Source organism: Bufo bufo, chromosome 3 (assembly GCF_905171765.1).
Source record: "Bufo bufo chromosome 3, aBufBuf1.1, whole genome shotgun sequence".
Classification (NCBI taxonomy): domain Eukaryota; kingdom Metazoa; phylum Chordata; class Amphibia; order Anura; family Bufonidae; genus Bufo; species Bufo bufo.
This window is the reverse complement of record NC_053391.1, coordinates 457251640-457265617: the sequence shown is the minus strand read 5'-3', so window position 1 is coordinate 457265617 and position 13978 is coordinate 457251640. Positions and strand designations below refer to the sequence as shown.

Sequence of the window (13978 nt, the reverse complement as noted above, 5' to 3'; positions counted from 1 at the left end):
GGTGGCATTTCTTTGGAGGGCCGCACAGCCCTCCATGTGCTCACCAGAGGTAGCCTGACTGCCATTAGGTACTGAGATGAGATGCTCAGACCCCTTGTGAGACCATATGCTGGTGCGGTTGGCCCTGGGTTCCTCCTAATGCAAGACAATGCTAGACCTCATGTGGCTGAAGTGTGTCAGCAGTTCCTGCAAGACGAAGGCATTGATGCTATGGACTAGCCCACCCATTCCCCAGACCTGAATCCAATTGAGCACATCTGGGACATCATGTCTCGCTCTATCCACCAACGTCACGTTGCACCACAGACTGTCCAGGAGTTGGCAGATGCTTTAGTCCAGGTCTGGGAGGAGATCCCTCAGGAGACCGTCCGCCACCTCATCAGGAGCATGCACAGGCGTTGTAGGGAGGTCATACAGGCACGTGGAGGCCACACACACTACTGAGCCTCATTTTGACTTGTTTTAAGGACATTACATCAAAGTTGGATCAGCCTGTAGTGTGTTTTTCCACTTTAATTTTGAGTGTGACTCCAAATCCAGACCTCCATGGGTTGAAAAATTTGATTTCCATTTATTTATTTTTGTGTGATTTTGTTGTCAGCACATTCAACTATGTAAAGAACAAAGTATTTCAGAAGAATATTTAATTAATTCAGATCTAGGATGTGTTATTTGTGTGTTCCGTTTATTTTTTTGAGCAGTGTATTAAATCATATTTATGGATACTAAATGCAATTTACCAAAAATCTGATATATTTGAAAACATGCACTAGGCATACATTGTACACTAGTAGGTAAAGATGTCTTAGGGTACTTTCACACTTGCGTTGTTTGATTCCGGCAGGCAGTTCCGTTGCCTGAACTGACTGCCTGATCAGGCAAACTGTATGCAAACGGATGTCATTTTTTCTGACTGATCAGGCATTTTTCAGACTGATCAGGATCCTGATCAGTCAGAAAAATGCCTGATCAGTCAGAAAAATGCATTGCAATACCGGATCCGTTTTTCCGGTGTCATCAGGCAAAACGGATCAGTTTTTTTTTTTTTTTTTCATTTTTAAAGGTCTGCGCATGCGCAGACCGGAAGGACGGATCCGGCATTCCGGTATTTTGAATGCCGGATCCGGCACTAATACATTCCTATGGAAAAAAATGCCGGATCCGGCATTCAGGCAAGTCTTCAGTTTTTTTTGCCGGAGATAAAACCGTAATATGCTACGGTTTTCTCTTTTGCCTGATCAGTCAAAACGACTGAACTGAAGACATCCTGATGCAAACTGAACGGATTACTCTCCATTCAGAGTGCATGGGGATATGCCTGATCAGTTATTTTCCGGTATAGAGCCCCTGTGACGGAACTCTATGCCGGAAAAGAAAAACGCAAGTGTGAAAGTAGCCTTATATAGGCAGTGGAGTCTATATAGATGTCACACTGTAACACATTGTTGCCTATCCCCACTTGCTTTACCTGTGTGCAAAGATGGCTAAATGAGTCTCCACCTAAAACAATTGCACCAAGTGGAGTCTCCTGATATTGTTGCAGACCACAACACTGTTCATTTCAGGGTGTTCCACGCTCTACATGTGCCCAGTTCTCGTGATCTGTGGGGGGTCCCAGCAGTCTAATAGTTATCCCCTATCCTGTGGGTAGGGGGATAACACAACATAACTGGAATACGTCTTTAAAGGATCTGTTAATAATGTCTTGGTGCCAGATATCGTAGGACACTTTCAGAGGTCTTGTGGAGTCCTTGTCTCGATGGGTCAGATCTCGTTTGGCACTGTGAAGGAGATCTATATGATATTAGTCGGGTGGTTTTAACATGATGGCTGATTGATGTATAAGAGTATTGCTGTCCCTGGATATAATGAATCTCTATTGAGAACTAAATAGAGCAGATGTCCTACAAATATAGGACCTACCTTCTGACAGCCTTGAAAGAGGTTGTCACATGACGACAACAACTTATCCCTTATGTCAAGTATTTCAAATTACATAAAATGTGAGGCACTTTGCAAACAGATTTTATTAAGGGGTGAGTCCTCTTTAAAGGGGTTTCCCCATCTCAGACAATGGGGGCATATCACTAGGATATGCCCCCATTGTCTAATAGGTGCAGGTCCCACCGCTGGGACCCGCACCTATATCGAGAATGGAGCCCCGAAAGTGAAGGAGGGCGCACTGCGCATGCGCAGCCGCCCTCCATTCATTTCTATGGGGCCGCCAAAAATAGCCGAGCCCTGGCTCGGCTATTTCCGTCAGCCTCATAGAAATTAATGAGAGCATAGGCCACGCATGTGCGGTACGCTCCTATTCACTATGGGAGAGGCGGGGATTAGCGCTTGGTGGACAGACGGACCCCGGAAAATCTGGGTTCCTCCAGCCACAGCGCTCCCCGCTCTGTTCTCGATATAGTTGGGGATATATATATATATATATATTTATATATAATATATATAATATTCATTATTAATGACCTGTCCTCCGTATATAGATCATATCAGATCGGCAGAGGTCTGACTCTGCCATTCCCACCAATCAGCTATTTTAATGTCATGTTCATCATTCCCTTGACCTACATATGTGTAGTTCAGTCCCATTCAAGTGAAGGGGCTTGGGCTCCCATACCAAGCACAGCCACATTACAATGTACGGCACTGTGCTTGGTATGTTGTGAGGAGGCCGGTGCACTCATCAGAGCACTGTGACTTCTTCAGAGTCTGACCCCCACTGGTCAATATTATACTCCCGTAAAACCTTGTTAGGCTGGCCAGCACTCGGTAGAGGAGATAAGTATGGCTTTCTTGTTTGTTAATGTTATGTTTCATCTCTTTCCTACAGGATGTGGTGAACACTCATCCTCACTTAACGTTTTTGCGAGAAGCCTCAGAATTTCATTCCCGGTACATTACCACAGTAAGTAGCTTTTCCATGAGTACTAGTACTACAAACGGAGGAAGAGTCTAGTTTCAAAGCCATAAACAGGTTTTCTCAGCGGAAACACCCATGGCAGTGTGGTCATCCACTGAAAATGATTCTTTCCCAAAGACTTTCTTTGACTCGGCAAACCCTTTCTTTTGTTAGTTCAAGAGATGCTGTCATTGAAGAGACACATTTTTAATGGGGAAAAGAGCATGTAAATGTATTCATGTTAACCAGTTTGCGTATTTTTTTCCCATCGAGCATTACGTGTAAGTTTTCCTACACCACGGAGTTTCTTCATTAAGAGCCAGTACCCCTCTCCCTGACCTGTATAAAAAGCATCTTCCTCAGCCAACCTGTGCCCTGCTCTTTGCTGATGAGGGGAAGTGCTGGTTCGGCTAATTTGCGTGTTGGTTAGCGATTTTTAGATCTGACAGCCTCGCAGCGGTTTTTGTCTGGCTGATTCGCAGCACGTTGGCTAGTTCCAGCCAGATCTCCTCCAGTCCCCATTATAGTGAAAATGCCAGCGGGTGTCGTGTAGCTCCCCTGTCAGATGTCTAACGTGAATGTGAAATTAGTCTTGGTTATAAAAAGAAATAAAAATAGGTAATATGCAGCAAATCGGATGTGTATAGAACAAGTCTGATCTGTTGGGAATATGGCTGAACCCTTATAGCCTGATGTTGTTGATGACTGTAAACCCGATGGTACTTCTGCTCTCTATGGCTTCCTCCATATTTGAGTCGGCTATGAGAACAGCTATGCAGGATCTGTTCTCGTAGGAAGGGGATTTACATGGTTACCATCCGGGGGTTCAGTGCTTTTCACCGCAATTATAGAGATGTTCTTGGAGTCAATTGGAGCAATTCTGTGCTGCAGAATATCTTTTTATGTGATCCTAGGTAGTTCAGAGGATATTCTACATTGTAAACCGGTCGTGGTCTGGTCGAATCACATGTTCAGAGCTCAGGAAAAGCAACTTTCTGCAGGTGAGTATACTATGACCTACTGATGTAGAAGGGATCACCTCTGTACAGCTTGTACGGGGTTAATATGAATGCTCCTCAGTGTGTCCTTGGATAGGGCTACATGGGGCAACACTGACACCACTGTGATGTGACCGAAAACAGCTGCGGCATGTGGCCGTGGTTTTCAATTAAGTGGCCACGTATTTTTACTTGTAAATGGCTGTTTTCTGGCAATATTATTCAGATAAGTGATGGCCCCTGTGACCCTACCCTTATAGTACAGAATTATTTCCTGAAGCACTTCCAAGTATCTTTGGGGACACGTGCAGGTTTATTCTGCTTGAATAATGTGTGATATGGCGCGGATCTATTTTTGCTGATCAGGTGTTTGTGTGTAAATGGTCTTCGGGTGAAGTACTTGTACATATTGCCTTATTCCTATAGGGGTTGTCCCCGAGTGGTTACTGCAGTGCTGCTCCTATTCACTTCAATGGGAGAAGTTCTGCAGTTACCAGTTCTATCCACTACACAATGGACAGAGCTGTGTAGTTCCAGAGCTACAAGGTAACATCCTAAAAAGGGGTTTTCAGGGAATAGGAATCGGTCTGCCTTTTGCTTTCCTCCTTGAGCATGGCTATGTCTGGCTTTGCAGCTCAGTGACTTTCACTTGAATCGGGCTAAACTACAATACCAGACATACATTCCTTGAACTTGGTTGCCTGCTTTTTTTTTATTTTTTTATATATTTTTCTCCCATTAATTACCTATCCTCAGGATCAGATCAGCGGGCAAATGGCCTCCTGGCGCTCCCACCTATTAGCTTATTGAAGAGAAAGCAGTGCTCGTACGAGCGCAGCCTTCTCTTTACTGTTAACCTGGTCGTCGCCACAACCGCAGCAGTGAACTGGTGTAATTACAACTATGCCGTCCCCTTTCACTTCTATGGGACGGCTCCCCTCTGTTCTTTCTGTTCAAACGGCTGATCGGTGGGGATGCTGGGAGATGCACCCCCCACCGAACTTATATTGATGTCCTGAGGATAGGTCATCAATATAAAAATAGCAGACAACCCCTTCTTAAAGCTACTTTCACATCTGTGTTTTTAAGGGTACTTTCACACTAGCGTTAAAGTTTTCCGGTATTGAGTTCCGTCCTAGGGGCTCAATACCGGAAAAAACGCATCAGTTTTATCCCAATGCATTCTGAATGGAGAGCAATCTGTTCAGTATGCATCAGGATCTCTTCAGTTCAGTCCCTTTTACGGTATTTGGCTGGAGAAAATACCGCAGCATGCTGTGGTATTTTCTCCAGCCAAAATTCCGGAACACTTGCCGGATCCGGCATTAATTTCTATTGAAATGTATTAATGCCGGATCCGGTACCAAGTGTTTTGGAAAAACGGATCTGGTTTCCCAGTCTGCACATGCGCAGACCTTTAAATCTGTGAAAAAGATAAATATCGGATCTATTTTTCCGGATGACACCGGAGAGACTGATCCGGTATTGCAATGCATTTGTCAGACAGATCCGGATCTGGAAAAAATTATATCCGTTTGCATACGGATTTCCGAATACGGCAGGCAGTTCTAGCAACGGAACTGCCTGCGGTTTGTGTCTGTCTGGTTTGTAGAACTGAACGAACCTGATCAGGCAGGAAAATCAATACTTTCACACTAGCGTTGTTCGGATCTGGCAGGCAGTTCTGGCAATGGAACTGCCTGCCGGATCCGGCAAACCGTATGCAGACGGATCCGGTGATATATAGAGTCCGTCTCATCCAGTATCATTCGGAATAACCGATCCGGTATTAAATTTTTTTCAAAGATCAAAAGCGAAAATAGCTCCTATGTCCCGGCGCATGCGCACACTGGAATACCAGAACCGGCAATGCGGTAATTTCCAGAATACTTGGTACCAGACCTGGCATTAATACATCTCTATGGAAATTAATGCCGGCAAGTGCGGTAGTGTTCCGGGATTTTGGCCGGAAAAAATACCGCAGCAAGCAGCAGTATTTTGTCCGGTGAAATACCATACAAGGGGCGGAACGGAAGATGCTTTCCATTCAGAATGCATGGGGACAAAACTAATGCGTTTTTTTGGGGTATTGAGCCCCTTTACCGGATTTCAATACTGGAAAAGAATAACGCTAGTGTGAAAGTACCCTAAGGCTACTTTCACACTAGCGTTAATATTTTCTGGTATTGAGATCCATCATAGGGTCTCAATACTGGAAAAAAAAACGCTTCCGTTTTGTCCCCATTCATTGTCAATGGGGACAAAACGTAACTGAACGGAGTGCTCTAAAATGCGTTTTGTTCCGTTCCCATACCGGAGAGCAAACCGAGGCATGCTGCGGGATTTGCTTTCCGTCCTAGGATGCGGAGCCACAATGCAAGTCAATGGGGACGGATCCGTTTTCTATTGTGTCAGAGAAAACTGATCCGTTCCCATTGACTTGTATTCTGGGTCATGGCGAAACCGTCTTGCTCCGCATCCCAGGACGGAAAGCAACCCGCAGCATTCTGCGGTTTGCTCTCCGGTATGGGAATGCAACCAAAATGAACGGAATGCATTTTGGAGCACTCCGTTCAGTTACATTTTGTCCCCATTGACATTGAATAGGGACTAAACGGAAGCGTGTTTTTTCCGGTATTGAGACCCCATGACTGATCTCAATACCGGAAAATATTAACGCTAGTGTGAAAGTAGTCTAAGTCTATGGTGCCTGATCCGTTTTTTTTTTTTTTTTTTCATTTTTGACTTAACACAACCGCATCTGGCCAAAATGGAGCCTTTTTAATTTAGGTTTTGAGATCCACTGCTGGATCTCAAAACTTGAATTAAAAACTCAGATGTGAAAGAAGCCCAAGTTATAAAGTAACAAAGACTTTGACCAAGTATGTGGTCTGTTATACAGTCCGATGGCGGATATAAAATCAGGAATGACTTCTGTTCCAGACGCTTTTTCCATTCATTAATTGTCATTCACTCCTTTATCTTTTCAGCATGTGGCACTTCTGGAAGAGGAAGACATCAATCAGTCAACGGACTATTTTTCATATGAGCATTTTTATGTCATCTACTGCAAGTTCTGGGAGCTGGATGTTGACCATGACTTGTACGTTGATGAGCAGGACCTGTCCAAACACAACGACCATGGTAAAGTAATCTTTTCTTTTCTGTTTTTTTGTGTATGTATAGAAAAGGGGACGAGTCCTGTGTAAGATCTCCCAAAAACCTTCATAATATTAGGTTTGTTGTCCCTGCTACAATGTACAGTGGATTGGGAGACATGTGGCATTTGCAGGGTTTGTTATAAAGCAATGCTGTTGTACTAATCAGTAGTTTGTTTTTATTTTATTTTAACCACAGCAATATCAAGTAGAATTATTGAAAGAATCTTCTCTGGAGCAGTAACACGGTCAGTATATTATTCCGTTCCTTATCTCTACTGAACATTTTACTGTGGCTTTTACATATCATTGTGCCTGCTTTAATATATTGGTTGAAATGGTGTAAGCGCCAGCAATGTTCAAAGTCTGTGCACATAATTGATTTTTAACTCCTTGGCACCTATTTTCGTTTTTTTGCATTTTTTGCATTTTTTGGTTTTTTCATCCACCACCTTCCACGATCCATAATGTTTTTACTTTTCCATTCACATACCCATGTGAGGACTTATTTTTTGCATTTGCAGGACAAGTTCTATGTTTTAATGGCCCCATTTAATTAACCATATTTTGTATTGGAAAATGCTAAATTCTTTGTGAGGTCAAATTGCAACGAAAAATGCAATTCCACTATATTGTCACTATTTAAATCCAGTTTATCATGTAAAATCCTCAAAAGGTTTTCCCGTTATAAAAAGTTATCGCTAAGGCTACTTTCACACTCGCGTTTGGTGCGGATCCATCATGGATCTGCACAGACGGATCCGTCCAGATAATACAAACGTCTGCATCCGTTCAGAACGGATCCATTTGTATTATCTGTAACATAGCCAAGACGGATCTGTCTTGAACACCATTGAAAGTCAATGGAGGACGGATCCGTTTTCGATTGTGTCATAGAAAACGGATCCGTTTGGTTCAGGTTCGTCAGACAGACACCAAAACGCTGCAAGCAGTGTTTTGGTGTCAGTCTCCAAAGCGGAATGGAGACTGAACAGAAGCAAACTGATGCCTTCTGAGCGGATCCTTATCCATTCAGAATGCATTAGGGCAAAACTGATCCGTTTTGGACCGCTTGTGAGAGCCCTGAACGGATCTCACAAACGGAAACCAAAACGCCAGTGTGAAAGTAGCCTTATCCACACATTTCCGCAACTCGAGCCATCTCCGGCACGTACTTACTGCAGTTTTCTCATGGGGATACCCCTTTCAAATACACTGTGTGTTAGTCTACAAATACTTAAACTTGTCTAATTTATATCGAAAAGTCAGTCTTCAAATGAATGGGTTATCCTGTATTTCACACATTTGATTTATTGACTTTTTTTCATCTTTATTTTTCTGGTTGGTTGATCTTACTCCTTGGTAAATGCTGACTGGTTTGTTTTATGCTGTCTCCTAGTGGTCGAAAGGCACAAAAAGAGGGAAAGATTAGCTATGCAGACTTTGTGTGGTTTCTGTTATCTGAAGAGGACAAGAAAACACGGACAAGGTAAGTCCAACAAGATGCATTGCTTTCTGGGTGCACATAAGTGTCTGTCCTTCTTGGAGTTATTGATTTTGCCATCTTTCAGCATCGAGTACTGGTTTCGCTGTATGGACCTCGATGGAGATGGAGTGTTGTCAATGTATGAGTTGGAGTACTTCTATGAAGAACAATGTCAGAAGATGGAGAGCATGGCTATTGAGCCCTTACCATTTGAGGACTGTCTATGTCAAATGTTGGATCTTGTCAAACCTCAGAGTGATGGTATGTATCAGGTTCATGTTAATTCTTTTTCATTACTTCTGACAACTTCTATACATTTATGGTTGAATTATTACACTTGTGTAGGAATGGTTGTGCAAGATGATGTTGATGTGGAGGTATTTGACAGCATTTAAGTATCCTTCATGATGTCCTCTTCTCCAAAGGTAAAATTACACTCTATGACTTGAAAAAATGCAAACAAGCAAATCTGTTTTTTGACACTTTCATAAATCTTGACAAGTATTTGGACCATGAACAAAAGGATCCATTTTCTGTACTGCGGGTAAGTTATGAACAGTCCGCATCAAGTATAAAGAGGTAAGGGTTTGGGATGTTAACCAGACAAAAATGATTGTTGTTCTCCTGTAGGTTGGAGAAAATGAAGGACAAGAACTTTCAGACTGGGAAAAATACGCTGCTGAAGAATATGCCATCTTAGTAGCTGAAGAGGCCGCCACAGAACAATGGAATGATGGGTAGGAAGAAAAAACCTGGATTATGGACTGTGCAGTATTGTATGGTCTTATCAATCCCTTTAATTAGAGTATCCGCTATTTACATAGTCGTACTTGTAAGATTGAACCCAGTAATGGTAGAGAGAACACCACATTACTCCTTAGGACTACAAGCCTTTCCTCTTCTCATTTGTTTTTAAGCAGTATTAATAATTCTGAGACATTTAGGACAGAACTTTAGAAGACCATGTTAGAATATATTGGTAAAATATTTTGGGCTATGCTTCCCTGCCCCAGAGATACATTCCAGTTTTCCAGGGTGAACGCTGTGTTGGGCCTATTTTATCACTATTTTTCTATGTCAGGTGTGACTCTGAATTAAATGCTTTGGAGATGGATAAAAGAGCTTTCTTGGATCTCGCTTCTGAAGAGTCACAAGTGGACATTGAGTATGACTATGAAGATGACTTTGAATAAACTGAACAGTAAAGAAGGACCCAGCAGCTGGTCTGCCATGTGTATTTGCTGTGGACAGCACTTTATATATGTAATATAGAATAACTGCAACAATCATCAGTGACTTACAAAGCGATGATTTATTTATTGCTAAAAAGCTATTTATTGATGTTGGTCACATTTATTTTGCTGTGCTATGTTGTGAGTCCTGCATTTCAATGATGTGAATACGTTCTGATTTACATGTGCAAACCCCATGTTTGTTAATGAGTTGTAAACGGGCAACATGTATGCTAACCAATACTTAAAGGCATGTTCCAAAGGACATATGTGGAAAGCAATAAAGATTACACGTATAGAACTCAAATCTTTATGGCTTTCCAGTGACCTGTGAACTCCTGATCTTGGTAATCCTGTCTGTCGTTTTGGATAGAAAGGTGTCTTTTTTTTTTTATTTTTGATAAATCCTCTCTCATTTTGTTCTAGTCGTGCCGGCATATGCTGATCCTATGCTGAGCTGTTTGCTTAGGCAGCATATCCTATAGAACCCATTCGCTTTGGTGTCGTTCTTGTCACATTCCATTTTGTAACAGGACCCATCAATGAAATACTTTTGTTGTATTCTCCAAAAGAGAACAAAACTATTTGGTATAGTGCCTTTAAATGTATATATGTAAATTCCAGCATTTTTCTTTCATTATTTTATTATTGCATTGGATAAAACTACATATGTAAATATTTGCTGTGTAGAAATGTTTAAAAGACTTTATGAATTTATATATTGTAATTTCAAATAAACTATATTTTGCACACAGTGTTATAAAGCCTGTAACAATGAGGTTTTTCATGTGAGTTGTATGTCTGTGTGACTAGCATAAGACCGTTTACTGTCTGACGGGTGTTTCTGTATTTTTTTCATTTTTTTTATAATACCGCATAGAAAAGCCTAGTCTATTAGGCTTTTCTATGTCAAACGACAAAAAACTTAAAGGGGTTATCAGAGTTATTTTTTTGTTCTTTCTATGTTCCTAACTGGGCAAATGTAACAGCTTTCCAAATCACTCACTTTATCTCCAGTGGCTCCTTTCTCAGATGTCACTGAGGGTCACATCACCTGTGATGTCAGCCTCTCTCCCTGCTCTGATAAAGGTCGTTTACAAGCCTGTAAACGAAACATCACTGTGCTGGCCACGCCCCCTTCACTCTGCTCTCTGCTAGGATTTTTAACCCCTTCAGCTGCACAGACTCAGGGCTGAAATGTTTACTGTGTAGCTGCAGGCATTAAGGAGACAAATGCTGGGCACAGGAGCTGAAAGAGAAGTTCTGCAAAGCATTACAGGTAGGGGGAAGATCCTGTGTGTATTAGCAGTGTCATTGTACAGGTGGGACTTGTAGTTCTACACTTACAAGTTGCTGTTTTGTCCCAGCACTCAGGGCAGCTCTTCTATCCACTCCCTTAGCAGTGTCATTATACAGCTGGGACTTGTAGTCCTACACATACAACATGCTGCTGATTCTCCCAGCAGGCAGACATGTCACTCAGGGCAGCTCTTGTATCCACTCCCTTAGCAGTGTCATTATACAGCTGGGACTTGTAGTCCTACATATACAACATGCTGCTGATTCTCCCAGCAGGCAGACATGTCACTCAGGGCAGCACTTGTATCCACTCCCTTAGCAGTGCAGGGGGAGGGGCAGAGATTGTTTTTATTGCATGTAAACAAAGGGCCAGAAAAGAACCAGGGAAATGAGGAAATATATATATTTTTTTTTGCATAAAACTTGCTTAGCTCAGTTATATATCAGATATTCAGTGCTATATTATTTTTTTTCATAACTCGGATAACACCTTTAAGGGTAAGGCCTTGATCAAATTTCCACTTTTTACGGGCGTGTGCTTTCTGTGTCGTCTATGGACAGCACACATACTTACTGATTTTAATGTGTTTGTTCACATATCAGTAGTTTCTCACTGACCATGAGTCAAGTAAAAGAAAATCATAGAGATCTGCACTACTTTGGTCTGCAATCAGAAAAAGCACACCCATTGAAGTCTACTGGTCAGTGAAAAACCACTAACCTAACACAGATGGCATCCGCGTTTGGTCCATTTTTCACTGCACACTGATGGATGTTCTTTAAAAGGGTTATCCAAGACTATTAAATGCCCCTCACAATGAATATACTTACCTGGCTCCCCGCGCCGCCACTGCTGCTTCTCCCTGTGCTCGGATGAAAACATCCGGTGTCGGGGGGCGAAGGGGGAGCAGCCAATGGCAGACGGGGATGAGCCAGGGAGGCTCCTCCCCATCTGCCATTGGCTGCTCCTCCCCCGACACCGGATGTTTTCATCCGCACACACAGACTATGAGCGGCGTGGGGAGCCAGGTAAGTATATTCAGTGTAAGGGGCTCGGACATATGGGGGGCATTTAATAGTCTTGGATAACCCCTTTAAGTTAAATTTCAACTGAGCAGTGTCCTTGGAATACAGATGGCACATGGACCAAACCTTGATTTTCATGGGTGAAACATGCACGGGTTTTCCATAGATGACCTTTCTGAATACGGAAATGTGACAGATGCCTAAGGGGGTTTTTTTTGTTTGTTTTTTTCTTCTTGGGACCAATGGGTGACATCTATTACTGAATGCCTATACAGTGGCATATGTTGGAGTCTCCTGTCTGAGCCATACATCTGATGTAAGAATCAGATGTGATGTGACCAGAGCCTGAGGCCTGTTTTTCTCAAAAGCAGCAAAGGCCAATGTCACATTTGTCACAAAAATAGTTTGAACTTCAAGGCAAGTTCACCTATTTCTTGCTGTTCAGCTAGGCTTCTGAAGGCTATATTTGTGTACTCTAAGTCAGGCTTGTGGACTTATTAAACATCTCTCATAATGAACAATTACAAACAAAGTTACTTATTTTAATAATCTTCTGATATGTTATACAGACTTATTACAAATTTTGACCACTCTGGGTGCTGGGTCACCAATTGATCCTTAAACTGAAATGGGAAAGCACTTAGCTGAGCGGTGTACCCCTTCGTTTCTGTTCGGCTTGGCTTCAATAGAGTGTGGAGTACAGACTCCTAGAAAGTCTATAAAGTCAAGCAGAGCCTAACAAATAACGTGACATTGCTCAGCACTTCTGTCCCAGTGAGATTACAGCACCTGCACCTCCACCACTCAAAACCTAGAACATGTCAGAAGCTCAAGGAACACATTCCAACCACATTAAAGGGAACCTGTCACCGGGATTTTGGGTATAGAGCTGAGGACATGGTTGCTAGATGGCCGCTAGCACATCCATAATACCCAGTCCCCATAGCTCTGTGTGCTTTTATTGTGTATAAAAACCAATTTGATACATATGCAAATTAACCCGAGATGTGTCCTGTACGTGAGATGAGTCAGGGACAGGACTCATCTCAGGTTAATTTGAATATGTATCAAATCGTTTTTTTTACACAATAAAAGCACACAGAGCTATGGGGACTGGGTATTGCAGATGTGCTAGCGGCCATCTAGCAGCCCATGTCCTCAGCTCTGTGCACACAATCCCGGTGACAGGTTCCCTTTAAAGGGTTTCTAAGTAGCAAATATTACATTAGCATACATAAAATGATGTAGAAAACTACTCACTGAGACAGACTAGTGCACGGTTCTGACGGTGCCCCAGCATTAACAAAGCTTCACTGTATTTGAAGCTTTTAGCCTCTTGCTTTAATTGGGGTTATCAAAACCCGTCCCTTACAGCATTCAAATGGATGGGCTGCACTGAGTTGAAATTTGTCAAGTCCGACGTCTCACGAGACTTCAGTCTTCAAATGTACAACTTGAAAACCATTCTAAACAGTAATCCGAAGTCTGCTTCGGTACCGACTGGTGCCTCTGCGGCATCAGAGGGATCAAATGACCTGGATCGGAGTCATCTGTTGCGTTACATGTAAGAGTTAACAGGAATTTAAAACAGGAATTTTTATCAGATTTTTATTTTTTAGTTCCTCTGAAATCCAAGTACTTTTAAAGGGGTTGTCTCACTTCAGCAAATAGCATTTATTATGTAAAGATTGAGAGTTAATACAAGGCACTTACTAATGTATTGTGATTGTCCATATTGCCTTCTTTGCTGGATTTTATTAATTTTTCCATCACATTATACACTGCTCGTTTCCATGGTTACAGACCACCCTGCAACCCATCAGTGGTGGTCGCGCTTCCACAATACAGGGAAAAAAAAACTGCCTATG

The 13978-nt window shown here is 42.3% G+C and overlaps 1 protein-coding gene across 2 annotated transcripts in view; it reads left to right on the top strand.

Moving 5' to 3' along the window:
• PPP2R3B (protein phosphatase 2 regulatory subunit B''beta) overlaps positions 1-10534 on the top strand; it is a 93210-nt gene extending 82676 nt beyond the window's left edge. For both annotated transcript variants that reach the window (XM_040425170.1, XM_040425171.1), the window contains 9 exons: positions 2843-2917; positions 3826-3912; positions 6900-7053; positions 7267-7315; positions 8467-8556; positions 8639-8814; positions 8979-9097; positions 9184-9290; positions 9635-10534. In XM_040425170.1, the coding sequence (XP_040281104.1) occupies positions 2843-2917; positions 3826-3912; positions 6900-7053; positions 7267-7315; positions 8467-8556; positions 8639-8814; positions 8979-9097; positions 9184-9290; positions 9635-9746 (969 nt within the window). In that variant the 3' untranslated portion in view covers positions 9747-10534. The remainder of the gene's footprint in view (positions 1-2842; positions 2918-3825; positions 3913-6899; positions 7054-7266; positions 7316-8466; positions 8557-8638; positions 8815-8978; positions 9098-9183; positions 9291-9634) is intronic.
• The last annotated feature ends 3444 nt before the right edge of the window (positions 10535-13978 follow it).